The sequence below is a fragment of the Danio aesculapii genome, chromosome 24 (assembly GCF_903798145.1).
Source record: "Danio aesculapii chromosome 24, fDanAes4.1, whole genome shotgun sequence".
Taxonomy (NCBI): domain Eukaryota; kingdom Metazoa; phylum Chordata; class Actinopteri; order Cypriniformes; family Danionidae; genus Danio; species Danio aesculapii.
In genome coordinates, this window is record NC_079458.1 from 1058368 (window position 1) to 1078527 (window position 20160).

At 40.4% G+C, this 20160-nt stretch overlaps 1 protein-coding gene across 1 annotated transcript in view; it reads right to left on the reverse strand.

Moving 5' to 3' along the window:
• The window catches only part of LOC130218903 (putative surface protein SACOL0050), a 32767-nt gene that overhangs the window by 12039 nt on the left and 568 nt on the right, over positions 1 to 20160 (reverse strand). Inside the window, exons 3-7 of the mRNA XM_056451222.1 lie at positions 20108 to 20160; positions 19988 to 20038; positions 11618 to 19502; positions 5373 to 5615; positions 4964 to 5172 (exon numbers count right to left, since the gene is read on the reverse strand). The exon at positions 20108 to 20160 is cut by the window's right edge and continues 148 nt beyond it. Coding sequence (XP_056307197.1) covers positions 18808 to 19502; positions 19988 to 20038; positions 20108 to 20160 — 799 coding nt within the window. The 3' untranslated portion in view covers positions 4964 to 5172; positions 5373 to 5615; positions 11618 to 18807. The remainder of the gene's footprint in view (positions 1 to 4963; positions 5173 to 5372; positions 5616 to 11617; positions 19503 to 19987; positions 20039 to 20107) is intronic.

The window sequence follows — 20160 nt, forward strand, 5'->3', positions numbered from 1 at the left end:
AATTCCTACAGCGTTCACCTGGATGTAAATACCCTCAGATTAAAGCTGACAGACTGCAGGTGTACAGAGCCAAAACTGTTAGAATTGGGTACATGTCCAAGTATTTATGGACCTTACTTTGTCTGTATGTGTGTGTATATGTATGAACCAAATTAACTTTTCTGGCGATATCAATTCTTTTCCATATTAAACAATAATTGGTTATATATTTGATATCAGTTGTTAATGCTTCCAGATTTAATAGAGTATTCCAACGATGACTGAAGCCACAGGGTTCATTAAATATCATAACCTATTTTTGGTGGCCAAAAACGGTGCATCGCTAATATCAACAAACTTTTAGATTCTGCTGTGTGATTGGCGCTTAGATCAATATAGAGTAAAAAAAAAAGTCCAGAGTTTATCATTGTTATCAACATAAACATGTATTATATAACTTATATATATATATAAAAATAATAATAATAATAATATTTACAAATATTATACAGTTGAAGTCAGAATTATTAGCCCCCTTTTGATTTTTTTTTTTTTCTTCTTTTTTAAATATTTCCCAAATGATGTTTAACAGAGCAAGAAAATGTTCACAGTATGTCTGATAATATTTTTTCTTCTGGAGAAAGTCTTATTTGTTTTATTTCGGCTAGAATAAAAGCAGTTTTTAATTTTTTATGAAGCATGTTAAGGTCAATATTATTAGCCCCTTTAGGCAAATTGTTTCTTGATAGTCTGCAAAACAAACCATCATTATACAATAACTTGCCTAATTACCCTAACCTGCCTAGTTAACCTAATTACCCTAGTTTAGCCTTTAAATGTCACTTTAAGCTGTATAGAAGTGTCTTGAAGAATATCTAGTCTAATATTATTTACTGTCATCATGACAAAGAGAAAATAAATCAGTTATTAGAGATGAGTTATTAAAACTATTATGATTAGAAATGTGTTGAAGAAATCTGCTCTCTGTTAAACAGAAATTGGGGAAAAAATAGGGCGACTGTTGTCTGTAGTGTTTATTTATTTTATTTGACAATGTTAATCAGAAAACTTTCATTTGTTTATAGTCAAATAAATCTACCATTAAATACCACATAATATCTACCTATTTAAGGTAACTTTATAAACTTTTAAAACTATAAACTCATGAATTCAGGTTTCAATGTCTTTAAAATAAAATGAAATGAGAAAACTGTGCTGTGCTTTTAATATTTAGTTTCACAAAGCTACCAATAAAAATAAATTCACAAGTTTTAGTCAAAAAAACCTTCTGTATTTATGCATTTTAAAGCCCTCAAAACTAAAATCAAATTCAAGAGTTCACACTGAGCTGATGATTGATTATAAAGCTTGTTTGGCTTGCTGTCCTGGGAGAGAGCCCTGAGCTCATAAGATCCTCGAGCCTGGGGCTCCCTCCCATTTACAAGGCAAGAGGGGAGTTTGAGCTCAGGTAGATCTGGAGAACTCCCCTGCTGTAGTAGCTAATGAACAGATAGGGATTGCTCTTAAGAGATAACTACTTACTAGGAGCATGTCTATGGTGCTGATTTGGATTAGTCAATTAACTTAAGCTGCATGTTTTTGGAGGAAACCAGGGGGTCCGGGGCAAAGGAGGAGTAGGGGTGGAAGGGGGGATTCTTCAAAACAAAGTTGGTAGTGATATGGAACTTAGGATAGTTATAGTGAATAATGTGGGAGCAACCACAAGCAATCATAAGGACGTGATCCTCTCGACATAGTTTAGAAATAAACTTCCCTAAAAGTGAAAACAAAATGTCACAAAACTTTTATTTTTTTATGCTCAAATAAAGCCACCAATAAAATAAATAATATCCACTCAATTCAGATTCTCTCAAATGTATGGATTCATGTTTTTATAAAGCCTTAAAATAAAAACTAACATTGTTTAAAGACGTCTTGATCAAATACACTAATGTAAGAGGCAGAACTCCAGCTTTACTCTCCTGATATATTTTAATGTCTGCAGCGTTTCAGACACTTGATGAGGATTCAATCCATGAACAAATCCACTGTAAACTGCATAAAATGATGCCTTTCAAAAGCAATCTGAAGTGGAAGCTTTTACTGTCTGACAGCTTCAGTCTCTCTGGAATAAAGACATTAAAGCCTTCAAACACTTCTGTTCTGCTCAGAACTTTACTTTCATGGAGTTTCACAATGACAAAAGCTCAATAAAACACAACCAACAGCAGATGATTCATGAACACGCAGATGATTCATTTAGATTTGATTCATTTACAGTCCGAACGAAGCACTTTACTAGAATCAAGTCTATTTGATAGCTTGATTATATTACAGTGTGTAGACCATTTCAATGTGGTCATGTCATCGGCTCATGAACACTTCCTGCTTGTTAGTAAATTATTTCATAACTGTAACAAGAGGCGATTCAATCATAACTTACTGTTTAAACAGCTATCATTATTTATCAATATGAGGCTCTTCGGTTTATCAGAAGCAGTAGAACTTAATGTACAACTGGAAGTATGTTGGGACCATTGTTTTTGTTTACATCCCACAAAATGGTCTATATAGCTTTTATTATAGCTATATTTGATCGTCATTTAAAATCATTGAATATATAATATTTAATAAAAAGGGCGATACGGTGGCTCAGTGGTTAGCACTGTGGCCTCATTGAAAGAAGGTCGCTGGTTCGAGCCTTGGCTGGGTCAGTGGTTACTTCTGTGTGGAGTTTGCATGTTCTCCTCATGTTGGTGTGGGTTTCCTTCAGGTGCTCCGGTTTCCCTCACAGTTCAAACACATGCACTATAGGGGAATTGATGAACTAAATTGGCTGTAGTGTATGAATAAGTGTGTTAGGGTGTTTCCCAGTACTGGATTGCAGCTGGAAGGGCATCCGCTGTGTAAAACATATGCTGGAATAGTTGGCGGTTCATTCTGCAGTGGCGGCCCCTGATGAATAAAGGGACTAAGCTGGAGAAAAATGAATGAATGAATGATTCAATAATTAAAGTGCTTCATTTGGAGTGTAAATGAATCAAATCTAAATGAATCATCTGAGTGTTCATGAATCATCTGCTGCTCGTTGCGGGTTTTATTAAAGCTGTGATTAGCACTGACGCCTCACAGCAGAATGTCTCTGGTTAACGTCTCTACTAAACCAGTCTACATTTCTGTTTGGAGTTTGCTCGTTCTCCCCGTGCTCGTGTGGGTTTCTCTCTGGATCTCCGGTTTCCTCCAACAGTCCAAAAAACATGCAAGCTAAGAAAATTGAACATGCTAAATTGACACCATCAAGCTCTTGGCAAGCCGCACATCTCTCCTTAAGCCTGGTTTATCATACCTGGTTTATGCTTGTGGTGAATGTGACGTCATCGCTGTGATTGCGGAGGTTCGCTTTGGGTGCACGCGACATGATTTCAGCTGGCCGAGCGCATGATTTTTTTTTTTTGAGACTCGAGCGAACAGTTCGCGCAGCACCAAGTTTGATTTTAATTATGAAACACTTTGAAGAGGGTTTTGTCTGAATCAGGTACGCCTGTACAGACATCTCTCATGATCTGTGATCATAGAGATAACCAGATGACCAGTAATTCTTGGCTAGAATTGTAACAGCAGGGGGAAAGGAGGAAAGTTTTATAAAAGTCTGGAAAAACCAGAGGTCAAAAGAGGCCATGGCAGAAGTGGAGACCCGGGTACACAATTACAGACATCTGTTTTCCACCAGTCACAGCTTTATCACTGATGGATATGTTAGAATTTAGAATTTAAAACTATTTAATAGTTACAAAACTAAAAATCAAAGAACAAATAATTTATAACTGGAAAGGACTATTTGAACCTATCGGTTTACAATACTGATGCCCTGTTTCTCTGAGACGGGTCTGGATGCAGACTTGGTGCAGTGCAATCTGAGCTGCATCCAGTGCTTTTTAATGAGCTTACCTAACCCCACCCCTAACCCTACCTGTCACAGTGACGTCACTCACTCCATTAAGTGCATTGTGTCTGACAGTGCATCGCTGAGTGATGCAATCTCAGCTTGCATCATAAAGGCTGCATCCAGATACTGTTGGTTTCTCTGGGCTTTATTGGTGATAATGGTCAGGAATGTTGGACCATTATTGCCTTTATAACATAAGAAGAGGACAGAAACTAGCCAGACAGTGATGTGTGAACTGTGGAGTGGGCTAAATCTAAAAATAAAACATCTGTATTTTTTAGTGAGTGTACTTTTGTTTTGCTTTTATTCTTGCCATAATAAAACATTTGTAGAGCAACTCATGTTCTGCTGTCATTAATGTTTTAATAAACTTTAATAGGTAAAACTGTCTGAGATATGAACAAAAGCAAGTGATGCATCAACGTTTAATAAAAAAAATCTTGAATGGTTATAAAAATCCTTATAATTATTCAAATAATTTATAAAAATAATAATAAATAATTTGTTTAAAAATATTGAGTGATATTAATGATATGACGTAGTTCTGGAAACTTTCTACTTCTCTGTTTATCTGTCTGACTTTACAGACAGTTTGTTTTGACCGCCCCGTCATTTTAAACAATATCACAACGGCGAACACGTCATGTATAAAAGCCTAGTCCTCTTCGTGAGGTGCATGCGCAGTCAGGGGAGGTCTGTGATGCAGCGACAGGCGAAAGTATAAATCAAGCTTTAGCCATCCTTATATCTGTCATTAGCCAAAAATAAGTCGGGGGGAGTTCATGGAGATCTGCCTGAGCTCAAACTCCCCTCTCGCCTTGCTAACGGGAGGGAGCCCCAGGCTTGAGGATCTTATAAGCTCAGGGTTCTCTCCTGGAACAGCATGCCAAACACACTTTATAATCAATCATCAGCTAAGTGTGAACTCTTGAAGTGATGGTTCAGTGTTTCAATGACTTTACAAGCAAAGAAATGAGAAAAGTAACTTACAAATGTTAGTGATGATGTGATCAGTAATGAAGGAGTACAGTAACTCACCAACACTGTCAGATACAGCTGTCTGCTCTTCAGAGAGAAGTAAAGGGAATGTTGCAGGAGTGTGTCTGTGCACTTGTCCATCAGTGAGTGTTGATGGAGGATCTGCTGATGATGCGGGATGCACTGCTGGAATACACTGTAATGTACTGTAATGTAATGTACAGTAATGTAGTGCTGATTTCAGGAGCTCTGATCTCTGACTGAAGCTCCTAATAAAGCAGGAGAGAAAACACATAGAGTCAGAGACACACACACATGCAATTATACATACAAACACACACATACAAATAAAGACACATACACAACACATGTATACATACATGCTGCTTGCACATGCACACACACACCCACACATACACACGATAACATCCATCAGCATGCTTCAGGATTCCTGTAAGTCTGTACTAACAGCATGTAAAAGCAAGCGCTGGACTAAAGTAAAGACGTCCATCAGTCAGTCTGAGGGTCAGAAGAGGAGAAGAGTCTCGTCTGGCCTTCATCATCGTCTGATGCTGGATTTCCCATGAGCCCGCACTGCGATTAACAGGAAATGCACATGCAGTGCATTACTGTGTGTGTGATGCTTATCGATACTTCAGTAATGTACATCTGGTTCCTCCTGCCAGGAAAACATGTAAACATCTCACAGAACCTGCCAGAAGAAAACAAGCCTCATATATATATATATATATATACAGTGCATAAATGAGGACACCTGCTTTTAAAAATTCAGATTTTAGCCATTTCTCAATGAATAGAGACGATAATATGTTGGAGCATTTAAACAGAGCAGTCTGATTAAGAAGTTATATTCATTAATATAAGAGTTTGCTCATCGAACATCTTCAGGAATGGAAAGAGAACACATTTACATTCACTAATTAAAACTACAGACTAATAAATAATAAACTAAACCTATATTTGTTTATGTTTCTCTTGGTTTTTCCTGTTCGATAATATTTTTTTTCATGTTTTTCTCAACATATTAATTAGTGTCAGGTCATTTTTGGACTGATCTTCAGTTTTTAGATAGATTAGTTTTAGATTTAGACAGATTAGTTCATCAGTTTTGTCTTTGGTACTGACTAGTCTACACTGCCTGATAGAAGTCTTTAGGATTAACAAATTATAACTGGACTTCTAGTTGATGATTTGGTATCAGAAGTGTCTTATATGAAAGGTAAAGGCCTCTAGATGAGGCTTATTTGAGCACAATATAATCTGATCATGTCTTGATTATTAATGATTTGATTAGGACAGTAAGGTCTGACTCTGCTTAGACTAAAGTCTGCTCACTGAACCTTCAATAATGTCCAGTATAGATAATAAAGTCATGCTGCAGAAGGTAAATATACCAAACTATTTTACATTAAAGCTGCCGTGGGTAATTCCCTAACTTATTTCATAATATTTAAAAATGAATAGAAAAACATCACTTTGAGATGAATTGTATTCACTAATACAGTATAACTTTTTTAAATGATAACTTATTGCAATAAAGACATGACCAATCACATTTAAAACAGACTGGAGTTCAATGCTGAATACACAAGTCAAGCAGACTCTGCCTTTGTCTTGATTTGCTCAAAGTCTCTGCATCGTCCTCTATCTGTCGGATGACTGTGTACATTTTAAACTAAATTACAGCATCTAAATTGAAACATTTAATTGAATTAATGTAGCTTAACAGTATAACAAACAAATAAAAGGTTACATTAAATATGGAATGACAATCTCTAAACCATCCCTATCATTCTCCCTCTCTTATTAGATGGGATGACGGGCCAAATCAAAGGTTACCATGGGCCAACTTTGGCCTGCGGGCCCTAGGTTAGGTATCTCTGGTTTAAATGCATGAAAATACACTCACCGGCCACTTTATTAGATACACCTTACTAGTATCAGGTTTGACCACTTTTGCCTTCAGAGCTGCCTTAATCCTTCATGGCAGAGATTCAACAAGCTACTGGAAATATTCCTCAGAGATTTTGCTCCATGTTGACATGATAGCATCACACAGTTGCTGCAGATTTGTCGGCTGCACATCCATGATGCCAATCTCCTGTTCCACCACATCCCAAAGGTGCTCTATTGGATTGAGCTCTGGTGACTGTGGAGGCCATTTGAGTACAGTGAACTCATTGTCATGTTCAAGACACCAGTCTGAGATGATTGGTGCTTTATGACATGGTGCGTTATCCTGCTGGAAGTAGCCATCAGAAGATGGAGACACTGTGCTCATAAAGGGATGGACATGGTCAGCAACAATACTCAGGTAGACTGTGGCGTTGACACCATGCTCAATTGGTACTAATGGACCCAAAGTGTGCCAAGAAAATCTCCCCCACACCATTACACCACCACCACCAGCCTGAACCGCTGATACAAGGCAGGATGGATCCATGCTTTCATGTTGTTGAGGCCAAATTCTGACCCGAGCATCTGAATGTGGCAGCAGAAATGGAGACTCATCAGACCAGGCAACGTTTCTCCAATCTTCTATTGTCCAGTTTTGGTGAGCCTGTGTGAATTGTAGCCTCAGTTTCCTGTTCTTAGCTGACAGGAGCGGCACCCGGTGTGGTCTTCTGCTGCTGTAGCCCATCCGCCTCAAGGTTGGACGTGTTGTGTGTTCAGAGATGCTCTTCTGCAGACCTCGGTTGTAACGAGTGCTTATTTGAGTTACTGTTGCCTTTCTATCAGCTGGAACCAGTCTGGCCATTCTCCTCTGACCTTGCTGGCATGTGATTGGCTGATTACAAATTTGAGCTAACGAGCAGTTGGACAGGTGTACCTAATAAAGTGGCCGGTGAATGTATATAGTCTATATTTAGCAAGAAATGGATATAAATATACATTTTCAAAAGAGGGTGTACTCATTTATGCTAAGCACTATATCAATTTTTTTTTTCCATGTGTGTATACAAATAAATTAAATTTTTAATATGCATTTATTTGTTGTAATTATTGTTGAACACACACTGAAGGCCTGAACTCAATCCAGCTATATTGCAGTTAGATCTCAGTCTCAAACTGGCCCGCTCAGCGTTTTTAATTTTATTCCCCAGACGCGCTACACCCCACAAAGACAATTTTTCAGAAAGATGCATTCTGGAGCGCGCGCATTAGCGGCCGCGTGTTGCAGAAGTCGTCATTCTTGTGACTCATGCGTTTGGAGGAGCAGCTTGTGTTCTTCAGCTCAGAAATATCTTACTCCACATTAGCCAACACAGAGCCTCAGCGTTACAAATCAAACGTACAGCAGGTGTGCGCGCGCAAATCCATACATCAATTTAATTGGCCAAAACTGTCCTGCGCAGCAAGAAAAAACAGTAAAGGATGGCACTTCCTAAACAAGAGCTGTTTTGCCCTATTTTACATTTGTAATCAAGACGCAGAACAATTCAGCACGCGGCACATGACCTTTCTGTACTCAGGGAAATGACCAGATGTGATCTATGTCAGTGTGCTGCTGCTCTACTGTATTAGCACTGTGTGTATTCAGTGTCAAATAAAACCACACTGAGTAAACCCTCCAGCAGAAACACTGTAGACTTCAAACCACTGCTGCTGAACAGCTACTAAGACATATTCAATACTTAGTAACCAAATTATTACCAGTAAAAAGACCCTAGCAACCACTTAAAACACATTAGCAACCCTACAGAAACACCCTAGAAACCACTCAAAACACCTTTAACAATAACATAGAAACACCCTAGCAGCCACTAAAATTACATCTAACAACAACATAGAAATACCCTAGCAACCACTCAAAATACCTTTAACAATAACATAGAAACTCCCTAGCAACAACTCAAGAGATCTTTAGTCACCACACAGAAACACCCTAGCAACCATTCAAACCACACAGAAACACTGAAGCAGCCAATCAAGGGATCTTTAGCAACCACCCAAAACACCCTAGCAACCACTCAAAACACCTTTAACAACATTAAAACACCCTAGCAACCACTCAAAACACCTTTAACAACATTAAAACACCCTAGCAACCATTCAAAACACATTCACAGTCACGCAAAACACCCAAGCAATCACTTAAATATATATTTAGCAATTGCATCAAAACAACCTTACAACCACTCAAAACACATCAGAAAGCATATAGAAACACCCTAGCAACCACCCAGAAGATATTTAGAAACCACATCAAAACAACCTAGCAATCACTCAAAACACATTTAACAACCACATAGAAACACCCTAGCAACCACTCAAAACTCCTTTAACAACCACATAGAAACACCCTAGCAACCACTCAAAACACATTCACAGTCACACAGAAACATCCTAGCATTCATTCATTCATTTCCTTTTTGGCTAAGTCCCTTTATTAATCAGGGGTCGCCACAGTGGAATGAACTGCCAACTTGTCCAGCATATGTTTTAGGCAGCGGATGCCCTTCCAACCCATCTCTGGGAAACATCCATACACACACAGTCATACACTATGGTCAATTTTAGCATACCCAATTCACCTGTAGCATAGCCAATTCAACCGGAGCACCCGGATTAAACCCACATCAACACAGAGAGAACATGCAAACTCCACACAGAAATGCCAACTGACCTAGCTGAGGCTCAAACCAGCAACCTTCTTGCTATGAGGCGAACGTGCTACCCACTGCGCCACCGCGTCACCTGACATCCTAGCAATCACTTAAATATATATTTAGAAACTGCATCAAAACAACCTTACAACCACTCAAAACACATTAGAAACCATAAAGAAACACCCTAGCAACCACCCAGAAGATATTTAGAAACCACATCAAAACAACCTAGCAATCACTCAAAACACCTTTAACCACGTAGAAACACCCAGGCAACCATCCAAAAGACCTTTAGCAATCACATAGAAACATCCAAGCAACCACTCAAAACACATTAGAAGCCACGTAGAAACATCCTAGCAACCACACAAAAGATATTTAGAAACGACATAGAAACACCCTAGCAACCATTCAAAACCATTAGCAGCCATACAAAAACAACCTAGCTACCACTCAAAAGATTTTTAGTTACCAAATATAACACAACAGCAACCACTCAAAACACCTTTGACAACCACATAGAAACAGCCTAGCAACCATTCAAAACACCTTTAACAACAACATAGAAACACCCTAGCAACCGCAAAAACTCATCTAACAACAACATAGAAACACCCTAGCAACCACTAAAAACACATCTAACAACAGCAACATAGAAATACCCTAGCAACCACTCAAAACACCTTTAACAACAACATAGAAACGCCCTAGCAACCACTAAAAACGTATCTAACAACAACATAGAAACACCCTAGCAACCACTAAAAACTTATCTAACAACAACATAGAAACACCCTAGCAACCACTAAAAATACATCTAACAACAACATAGAAATACCCTAGCAACCACTCAAAATACATTTAACAACAGCATAGAAACGCCCTAGTAACCATAAAAACTCATCTAACAACAACATAGAAACACCCAAGCAACCACTCAAAATACCTTTAACAATAACATAGAAACTCCTTAGCAACAACTCAAGAGATCTTTAGTCACCACACAGAAACACCCTAGCAACCCTTCAAATAACATAAAAAAACACATAGAAACTCTGTAGCGGCCAATCAAGGGATCTTAACCATTTAAAATGCATTCACAGTTACGCAAAACATCCTAGCAACCACTCAAAATACTTTTAACCCCATAGAAACACCCTAGCAACCCCTCAAAACACCTTTAACCCCATAGAAACACCCTAGCAACCACTCAAAACACCTTTAACAACAACATAGAAACACCCTAGCAACCGCAAAAACTCATCTAACAACAACATAGAAACACCCTAGCAACCACTAAAAACACATCTAACAACAGCAACATAGAAATACCCTAGCAACCACTCAAAAAACCTTTAACAACAACATAGAAACGCCCTAGCAACCACTAAAAACGTATCTAACAACAACATAGAAACACCCTAGCAACCACTAAAAATACATCTAACAACAACATAGAAATACCCTAGCAACCACTCAAAATACATTTAACAACAGCATAGAAACGCCCTAGTAACCATAAAAACTCATCTAACAACAACAAAGAAACACCCAAGCAACCACTCAAAATACCTTTAACAATAACATAGAAACTCCTTAGCAACAACTCAAGAGATCTTTAGTCACCACACAGAAACACCCTAGCAACCCTTCAAATAACATAAAAAAACCACATAGAAACTCTGTAGCGGCCAATCAAGGGATCTTAACCATTTAAAATGCATTCACAGTTACGCAAAACATCCTAGCAACCACTCAAAATACTTTTAACCCCATAGAAACACCCTAGCAACCCCTCAAAACACCTTTAACCCCATAGAAACATCCTAGCAACCACTCAAACACTTTTAACCACACAGAAACACCCTAGCAACCACTCAAAATAAATAAATACAAAAAATGTACACAGTTGTTAGTGAATAAAACCCAACGAAGGAAAGGAAGTTGTTACATAAATGCTGTAAATAAACTGTTGGCATCATGTGCAGGAGTGATGAATGAGGCCGGACACTGCAGGCTGTAAATAAAGGCCACTAGGTCAGTCTGAGAGGAAGACAACAGGCTGGAAAAGACACTCGCTCACATTATCAGGACGTCAGCAGATCTCATGTCTTCCTGGAGATCAGAGGAGAGTCCAGCGTCCTCAGAAAACCTGAACACACACACACACACACACACACACACACACACACACACACACACACACACACACACACACACACACACACACACACACACACACACACACACACACACACACACACACACACACACACACACAGCTTCTCTCTGTGCAGTCAAACGAGGACAGAAAGAAATATCTGGAAGCTCATGAGCTGACTGAAATACAACAGCAACGACACACTAATAAAATCACAGAGAAAGAACAAAGCTGCTAAATGTGTTGTGATGTGAGCCAAAGCAATGTGATCTGACCCAGAACACCCTAGCAACCATACAGAAGCATTATTTACAACAACTTAAAACACCTTAGCAACCACATCAAATCGACCTAGCAACCACATAGAAACAGCCAAGCAACCATTAAGAACACTAGAGCAAACCAGATAGAAACACCCTAGCAACAACTAAGACCACTTTAGCAACCACATATAAATATTGTATCAAACCCATAGAAACACCCCAGCATCCACATTTAAACAACCTAAAAACCACATCCAAGAACACTGCAGCAATGTCATAGCAACACCCTAGCAACAACTCAGAACACTTTAGCAACCACGTAGAAACACCCTAGCAACCATTCAAAACAACTTAGCAACCACACAGAAACACCTTAGCAACAACTTAGAACACTTTAGCAAACACAGAGAAACAACCAAGCAAACTTTCAGTACACTTTAGCAATCCCATGGAAACACCTTAGCAACCATTCAAAACACATAAGCAACCCCATAAAAACACTTAGCAACCACACAGATATATCACACCAAACTCATAGAAACACACTAGCAGTAAAAACCACCAAAATACCTTAGCAACCACATATAGACAAACTAGCAACCACCCAGAACACTTTAGCAACACATAGAAACACCCTAGCAACAACTCGGAACATCTTAGCTTCAATATGGAAATATCATACTAAACTTGTATTCACACCCTAGCAACCACCCAAAACACATTAGCAATCCCATAGAATTACCATAGCAACTAAACAACACAAAAATCTCCTTAGCAACACCATAGAAAAACACTTTAACAAGAAACATAAATCAGAACACTTAAGCAACATCACACCAAACCCATAGAAACACCCTAGCAACCACCCAAAATACCTTAGCAACCACATATTGACAAACTAGCAACCATCCAGAAACCCCTTAGCAATGACTCAGAACACTTTAGCAACCACATAGAAAACTCATAGAAACGTGTGCACGTCTGTGTGTGTGTGTGTGCGTGTGTGTGTGTGTGTGTGTGTGTGTGTGTGTGCATGCGCGTATTTAAAAATGGCCAAAAATCGTTCAGCCCTAGTAACCACATAAACACAACCCGACAACCACTCAAACCACTAAACAGGCATCCAGAATGAGAGTTATGTAATTATATAAATGAGTGTGTAGCCATCAGATGAGTGTGTGTGTGTGTGCGTGTGTGTGTGTGTGTGTGTGTGTGTGTGTGTGTGTGTGTGTGTGTGTGTTGATGTGAGCCGCAATCAGCAGGATTTCCTCAGTATCTGCTGCTGCTGTCACTGAAGATGCTCCAGTCTGAGTTCATTCCTGATCAGATGCGCTGCGACACGTGAACTAGCCAACAGCTAATGTCAGCCTGTGCTTTCTGCATGTGTCTAAACACTGAAACACACTCAAATACACACTCATTCGTTTCCCTTCAGCTTAGTCCCTTTATTAATCAGGGGTCGCCACAGCGGAATGAACCACCAACCATTTCAGCATATGTTTTACACAGCGGATGCCCATCCAGCTGCAACCCATTACTGGGAAACACCCATACACACTCATTCACACACACACTCATACACTACGGCCAATTTGGTTAATCAATTTAGCGCATGTGTTTGGACTATGGGGGAAACTGGAGCACCCGGAGGAAACCCACGCCAACACGGGGAGAACATGCAAACTCCACACAGAAACACCAACTGACCCACCCGAGACTCGAACCAGTGACCTTCTTGCTGTGAGGCCACAATCCTAACCACTGAGCCACCGTCACAGATTTAATTCGCATCAGACGATTCTTGCTCTAAATATGCCAGAACATCGCTGTTAAAAAAAAACAAGAAAAAATCTATGTTAATTTCTAGAACATCAAGTTATGATTTGCAAAGCAAGAGCAGAATAAAATGTGCCGCTCCTGCACAACAGCGGCGGAAGGTGACTTCCAGAAAACCAGAAAGTCTTTGGAAAGATTTTTGTCGGGGAGAGGAATATCTTACTAAAATTGCCACGCTGGCAAACAAACTTGGAATGTGACTCGCTTGCAGAAAGTGTGTGCCGCTTGATCACTGTCTGCTGCTGTGGCACGAAACGCTGACGCAGACACACACACACAGCACAGAGTCATGGGAGGTAAGTGTGAAAATAACCCAGCGGAATCATGGGAGCTGTATTTCTCTCTGTGTAACTGGGTTAACAGCAACACACGCGTCTGAACGCAGCCATACTGTACGGACAGCAGCGATTCTTCACTACACTAGCGTGATTTATATCTGGAGAGCCATTCTGAAGAATAAATCCTGCAAAACTAATCTGTTATTTGTGCATTTACATACCCTTGGCCTTCATCCTGACCCACATATTGTGATAAAGAAGAGCATTCTCATGTGGGAATAGCATTGCTAGGGTAAACAGGACAGCTTAGAGTATCATATATATATGGTGAAGAGATTTTGTCTGATTTAAGAGCAGATCATCTTCATTTCTTTAATCATTAGATTACAGACAGTGGTCTGTGTGTGTGTGTCATATAACACATCAGCACATGTGGAGAACCCTGGGAAGAAAACACCTACAGTTTCTAATTTCTATTGGCGTGGAGTTGAAGCAGATTTGGATAAAAACCCAAACAATGCAAACAAAGATAAAACAAAACAAAAAAGATCAGATTAATGAGTTGTGTGTAATAAGAATGAAATGACAGAAGGAGAAAGCCCTGAACTACAAGTATATTTAATACTTTATATAAAAGGTTATATTAAAGACGCCTCTCATTTGGAGAATGAAGCCTTATGCATTGCTCAGGTGTGAGTTTCTCACAGACTTCAACAGAGTGTCGAAATCTTGATGATTCTGTGGGTCTCGTCTATCAAATCTGAGCTTTATTCTGTATTCTCTATTGGATTAGGTCAGGTGATTGGCTAGGCCATTCTACAGCTTGATTTTCTTTCTCTGAAAGCATCTGAGAGTTTCCTTGGCTGTGTTCCTTGGATCGTTATCTTGCTGAAATGTCCACTCCTGAAGAACTACTGAGAGATTTCAGCTGCTGTCTGGGCTTTCACTGCCTTTCTATACCTTCCTTTCTTCATGTGTTCAATACTTTTCCCCTGCGTCGTTTCATCTTATGAAATCAAAATGAAAGATGAAGGGGAAGGGGAAAGGGAAGTGGAGGATGAAGGTGAAGGGGAAAATGAAGGGAAAGGGAAGGTAAGAATGAAGGAGAAGTTCAAGAGGATGGTAAAGGAGAAAGATGAAGGGGAAGTGAAGACAAGAAAGTAGATGAAGGGGAAGGTAAAAGGGAAAGATGAAGGGGAAGTAAAGTTAAATGGGAGATGACGGGAAGGTAAAGGGGAAAGATGAAGGGGAAGTGAAGGTAAGGAAGTAGATGAAGGGAAGGTAAAGGGAAAGATGAAGGGGAAGGTCAAGGGGAAGTGGAAGGTGAAGATCAAGGAGAAGGGGAAAGTGAATGGGAAGATGAAAGTGAAGGGGATGGTGAAGGGGAAGCGGAAGGTCAAGGGGAAAGTGGAGGTCAAGGGGTAGATGAAGATGGAAGTGAAGGGGAAGCGGAAGGTCAAGGGGAAGGTCAAGGGGAAGGTGGAGGTCAAGGGAAAGATGAAGGGGAAAAGGAAGGGTAAGGTAAAGAAGAAAGTGAAGCAGAAGAGGAAGGTCAAGGGGAAGGTGGAGATGAAGGTCAAGAGAAAGATCTAGATGAAAGTGAAGGGGAATCGGAAGAGGAAGGTCAAGGGGAAGGTGGAGATGAAGGTCAAGGGAAAGTTGTAGATGAAAGTGAAGGGGAAGGTGAAGGGGAAGCGGAAGGTCAAGGGGAAGGTGGAGGTCAAGGGGTAGATGAAGATGGAAGTGAAGGGGAAGGTGAAGGGAAAGCGGACGGTCAAGGGGAAGGTGGAAGTCAACGGAAAGATGAAGATGAAAGTGAAGGGGAAGCGGAAGGGGAAGGTAGAGGTCAAGAAAAAGAAGAAGATGAAAGTTAAGGAGAAGCGGAAGGGGATGGTCAAGGGGAAGGTGGAGGTCAAGGGGAAGATGAAAGTGAAGGGGAAGGTCAAGGGGAAGGTGGAGGTTAAGGAAAAGATGAAAGTGAAGGGGAAGGTCAAGGGGAAGCGGAAGGTCAAGGGAAAGGTGGAGGTCAAGGGAAAGATGAAGATGAAAGTGAAGGGGAAGGTCAAGGGGAAGGTGGAGGTCAAGGGAAAGATGAAGATGAAAGTGAAGGGGAAGGTCAAGGGGAAGGTGGAGGTCAAGGAAAAGATGAAAGTGAAGGGGAAGGTCAAGGGGAAGGTGGAGGTCAAGGGAAAGATGATGATGAAAGTGAAGGGGAAGGTGAAGGTCAAGGGGAAGGTGGAGGTCAAGGGAAAGATGAAGATGAAAGTGAAGGGGAAGGTGGAGGTCAAGGGAAAGATGAAAGTGAAGGGGAAGGTGAAGGTCAAGGGTAAGGTGGAGGTCAAGGGAAAGATGAAGATGAAAGTGAAGGGGAAGGGGAAGCGGAAGGTCAAGGGTAAAGTAGAGGTCAAGGGAAAGATGAAGTTGAAAGTGAAGGGGAAGCGGAAGGGGAAGGTCAAGGGGAAGGTGGAGGTCAAGGGAAAGATGAAGATGAAAGTGAAGGGGAAGCGGAAGGTCAAGGTCAAGGGGAAGGTGGAGGTCAAGGGAAAGATAAAGTTGAAAGTGAAGAGGAAGGTCAAGGGTAAGGTGGAGGTCAAGGGAAAGATGAAGGGGAAGCGGAAGGTCAAGGGGAAGGTGGAGGTCAAGGAAAAGATGAAGATGAAAGTGAAGCGGAAGGTCAAGGGGACATGGAAGGGGAAGGTCAAGGGGAAGATTTTGGTCAAGGGAAAGATGAAGATAAAAATGAAGGAGAAGCGGAATAGGGAAGGTCAAGGGAAAGGTGGAGGTCAAGGGAAAAATGAAGATGAAGGTGAAGCGGAAGAAGAAGCTGAAGATGAAGAGGAAAATTAAAGGGAGACAGAAGGGGAAGGTCAAGGTCAAGAGAAGGACGAAGGGGAAGGTTTAAGAGAAGGGGAAGAGGAAGATGAAGGGTAAATGAAGGTGAAGATAAAGTTAAAGGGGATGATAAAAGGATGAAAGAGAAGGTGAAAGGAAGAAGGAATGGAAGGGGAAGCAGAAGAGAGGTAAAGGGAAAGGAGAAGATGAAGGGGAAGTTAAGAGGGATGTGAAAGGAAGGTAAGGGGGAAGATGAATGTAAAGGAGAAGTTTAAGATAAAGAAGAAGGTGAAGGTGACAGGTAGCTCAAGGGGTAGATGAGGACGAAGAGAAGGTAAAGGGAAGGGGAAAATGGAAGGTTAATGAGGTGGGGAAGATAAAGGGAAAGGTGAAAATGAAGGGGAAGATGAAGGTGAAGGTGAAGTGGAAGGTAAAGGTGACAATGAATGGGAAGGTCAAGGTGAAGATGGAGGTCAAGGTAAAGATGATGGGGAAGGGAAGATAGAGGAAGATAAAGATGAAGGTAAAAGGCAAGGTTAAGAGGATGAAGGGGAAGGAAAAGTGAAGATAAAGGTGAAGGTAAAGATGAAGAGAAGGGGAAGGTGAAAATGAAGGTGAAGGGAAAGCGGAAAGGGGAAGATGAAGGTGAATGGGATGTGGATGAGAATGCAACTAGGAAGGGGAATGTGAAAGGTAAGGGAAAGCTCAGGTAAGATGAAGAGACTTCCCCAAAGGGCAAGATAAAGGGGTTTGCCAACTCTCTTTTGCTTGGAGGTGTATAGATAGGGTAAAGTTTTTTCAGGAGCGCACTACAAGCACAGAGGTATGACTCCTTAGAAACCACTCCTTAGGTATGACTCCTTAGATATATAGAGAGATTTTAGTTAAAGCTAATGTGAAATCAAAATGTATGTTCATTTTGCTGGTGCATGTTGTTATTCTTTAGGTGAACAATTAATCCATGCAAGTTCATCAACTAAAAATGTTTGTTTTGGTAATCTACAATCAAAGTCTGAGCATCTACTTCTGCATTTGGAGTGACGTCACAACTTCTCTGGTGACGTCAGTTTGACACTTCAGCCACAATATTCTTAACCATGCTCTTCTTACTGCAAGTTTGCAAGTGAATGATATGCAAAAGGAAATCATTGTGCCCTACTCAATATTTAGCTTCAGTTGGAAGTACATTGACATACTGATATAAGAATCTCAGCAACTTCTGGTTCACGTGGACAATAATAATGAAATGATCAGCGCATGAATGTAGTTCAGTTGATACTGTTGTGATGCTGCTCCGGAGGTCACTGAGGTCAGACACTTCACTGACATCTGACCTTCAGCAGAACATCACAGAAGGTCACACCACAGAAAACACGAGCAGCTCATGAACTCATATAACGCACACTGTATGCATTAAAGGACTCATAACACCACAGTACATCTCGCACAGACAGAAGTGCTTACATGCTGCATGTTTTGAGGTGATTTCTGTGCTCTAAGTGTGTTGATTTGTGCTGATGCATGAGCAGGTTTTCCCACCAGAAAGCTGATCTGACAAGTAGAACAGACTCGGACATCTTCAGTGTTTCAGTGCCGGGCCGTCAGAGGAGATTAGAGGCGAGCGGTGTCAGGAGCGGAGCGCAGCTGCGGCGGCGGACTGAGTTATGCAGAGCAGAGCAGACAACAGCAGAGACCCTGAGCCACACATCCCTATACACATCACAGCACATCACTCATACTGGAGCGCTAAGGAGACCAGTGATGACATCATCACCATCATTATCATCAGGATCTTCATCATCATCATCATCTTCTTCATCTTCATCAAAGCAGACAACAGCAGAGACCCTGAGCAGGGGTGTTATTTGTTTACACATCACAGCACATCACTCATGCTGGAGCGCTACTCTACATTATCATCAGCATTTTCATCATTAGGATCACCATCATCACCATAATCATCATAACCTTCATAATAATCATCAGCATCATCATTATCATAACCATAATCTTCAATATCATCATCATCATCATCATCATTAGAATAATCACCTTCATTATAGTCATCAGCATCATCATAATTTTCATTATCATCATCTTCATCTTCATGATCATCATCTTGATCATCAGCAGCACTATCATCAATATCTTCATAATCATCATCATCTTTATTATAATCTTCATCACCACCACCATCATCCTCATAATCTTCATCATCATAATCAACAGCATCATCTTCGTTATCATCATCACCGCTATGATAATAATCATCAGCATCATAATCATCATTCTCATAATCTTCAGTATCATCATCATCTTCATCATCAGCAGCAGCAGCATCCTCATAATCTTCATCACCATCAGCATCATCATCATCATCATCATCATCATCAGCAGCAGCAGCATTATTGTCAGTATCTTCATAATCTTCATCATCATCTTCATCATCATCAGCAGCAGCATTATTGTCAGTATCTTCATAATCTTCATCATCATCTTCATCATCATCAGCAGCAGCATTATTGTCAGCATCTTCATAATCTTCATCATCATCTTCATCATCAGCAGCAGCAGCATTATTGTCAGCATCTTCATAATCTTAATCATCATAATCTTTATTATAATTAGCAGCACCCTCTTCATCATCATCATCTTCATAAACATCCTCATCTTCGTCAACACCGTTATAATCTTCATCATCATCATAATCTTCATCAACGCCATTATAATTCATTTTCTTTTCCCCTTAGTCCCTTTAATAATCAGGGGTCGCCACAGCGGAATGAACCGCCAACTTATCCAGCATATGTTTTACGCAGTGAATGCCCTTCCAGCTGCAACCCATCACTGGGAAATCCCATACACCCTCAGTCACACTCATACACTATGGATAATTTATCTTACCCAATTCCCCTATAGCGCATGTGTTTGGACTGTGGGGGAAACCGGAGCACCTGGAGGAAACCCACGCCAACACGGGGAGAACATGCAAACTCCATACAGAAACACCAACTGACCCAGCCGGAACTCGAACCAAAAACCTTCTTGCTGTGAGGTGATTGTGCTACCCACTGCGCCACTACCCACAACACCATTATAATCTTCATCATCTTCATAATCATCCTCATCATAATCTTCATCAACACCACCATCATCTTCATCATCATCACATTCATAATCATCATCATCATAATGTTCAACACCATTATAATCATCATCATCATCATAATCTTCATCATGATCACATTCATAATCT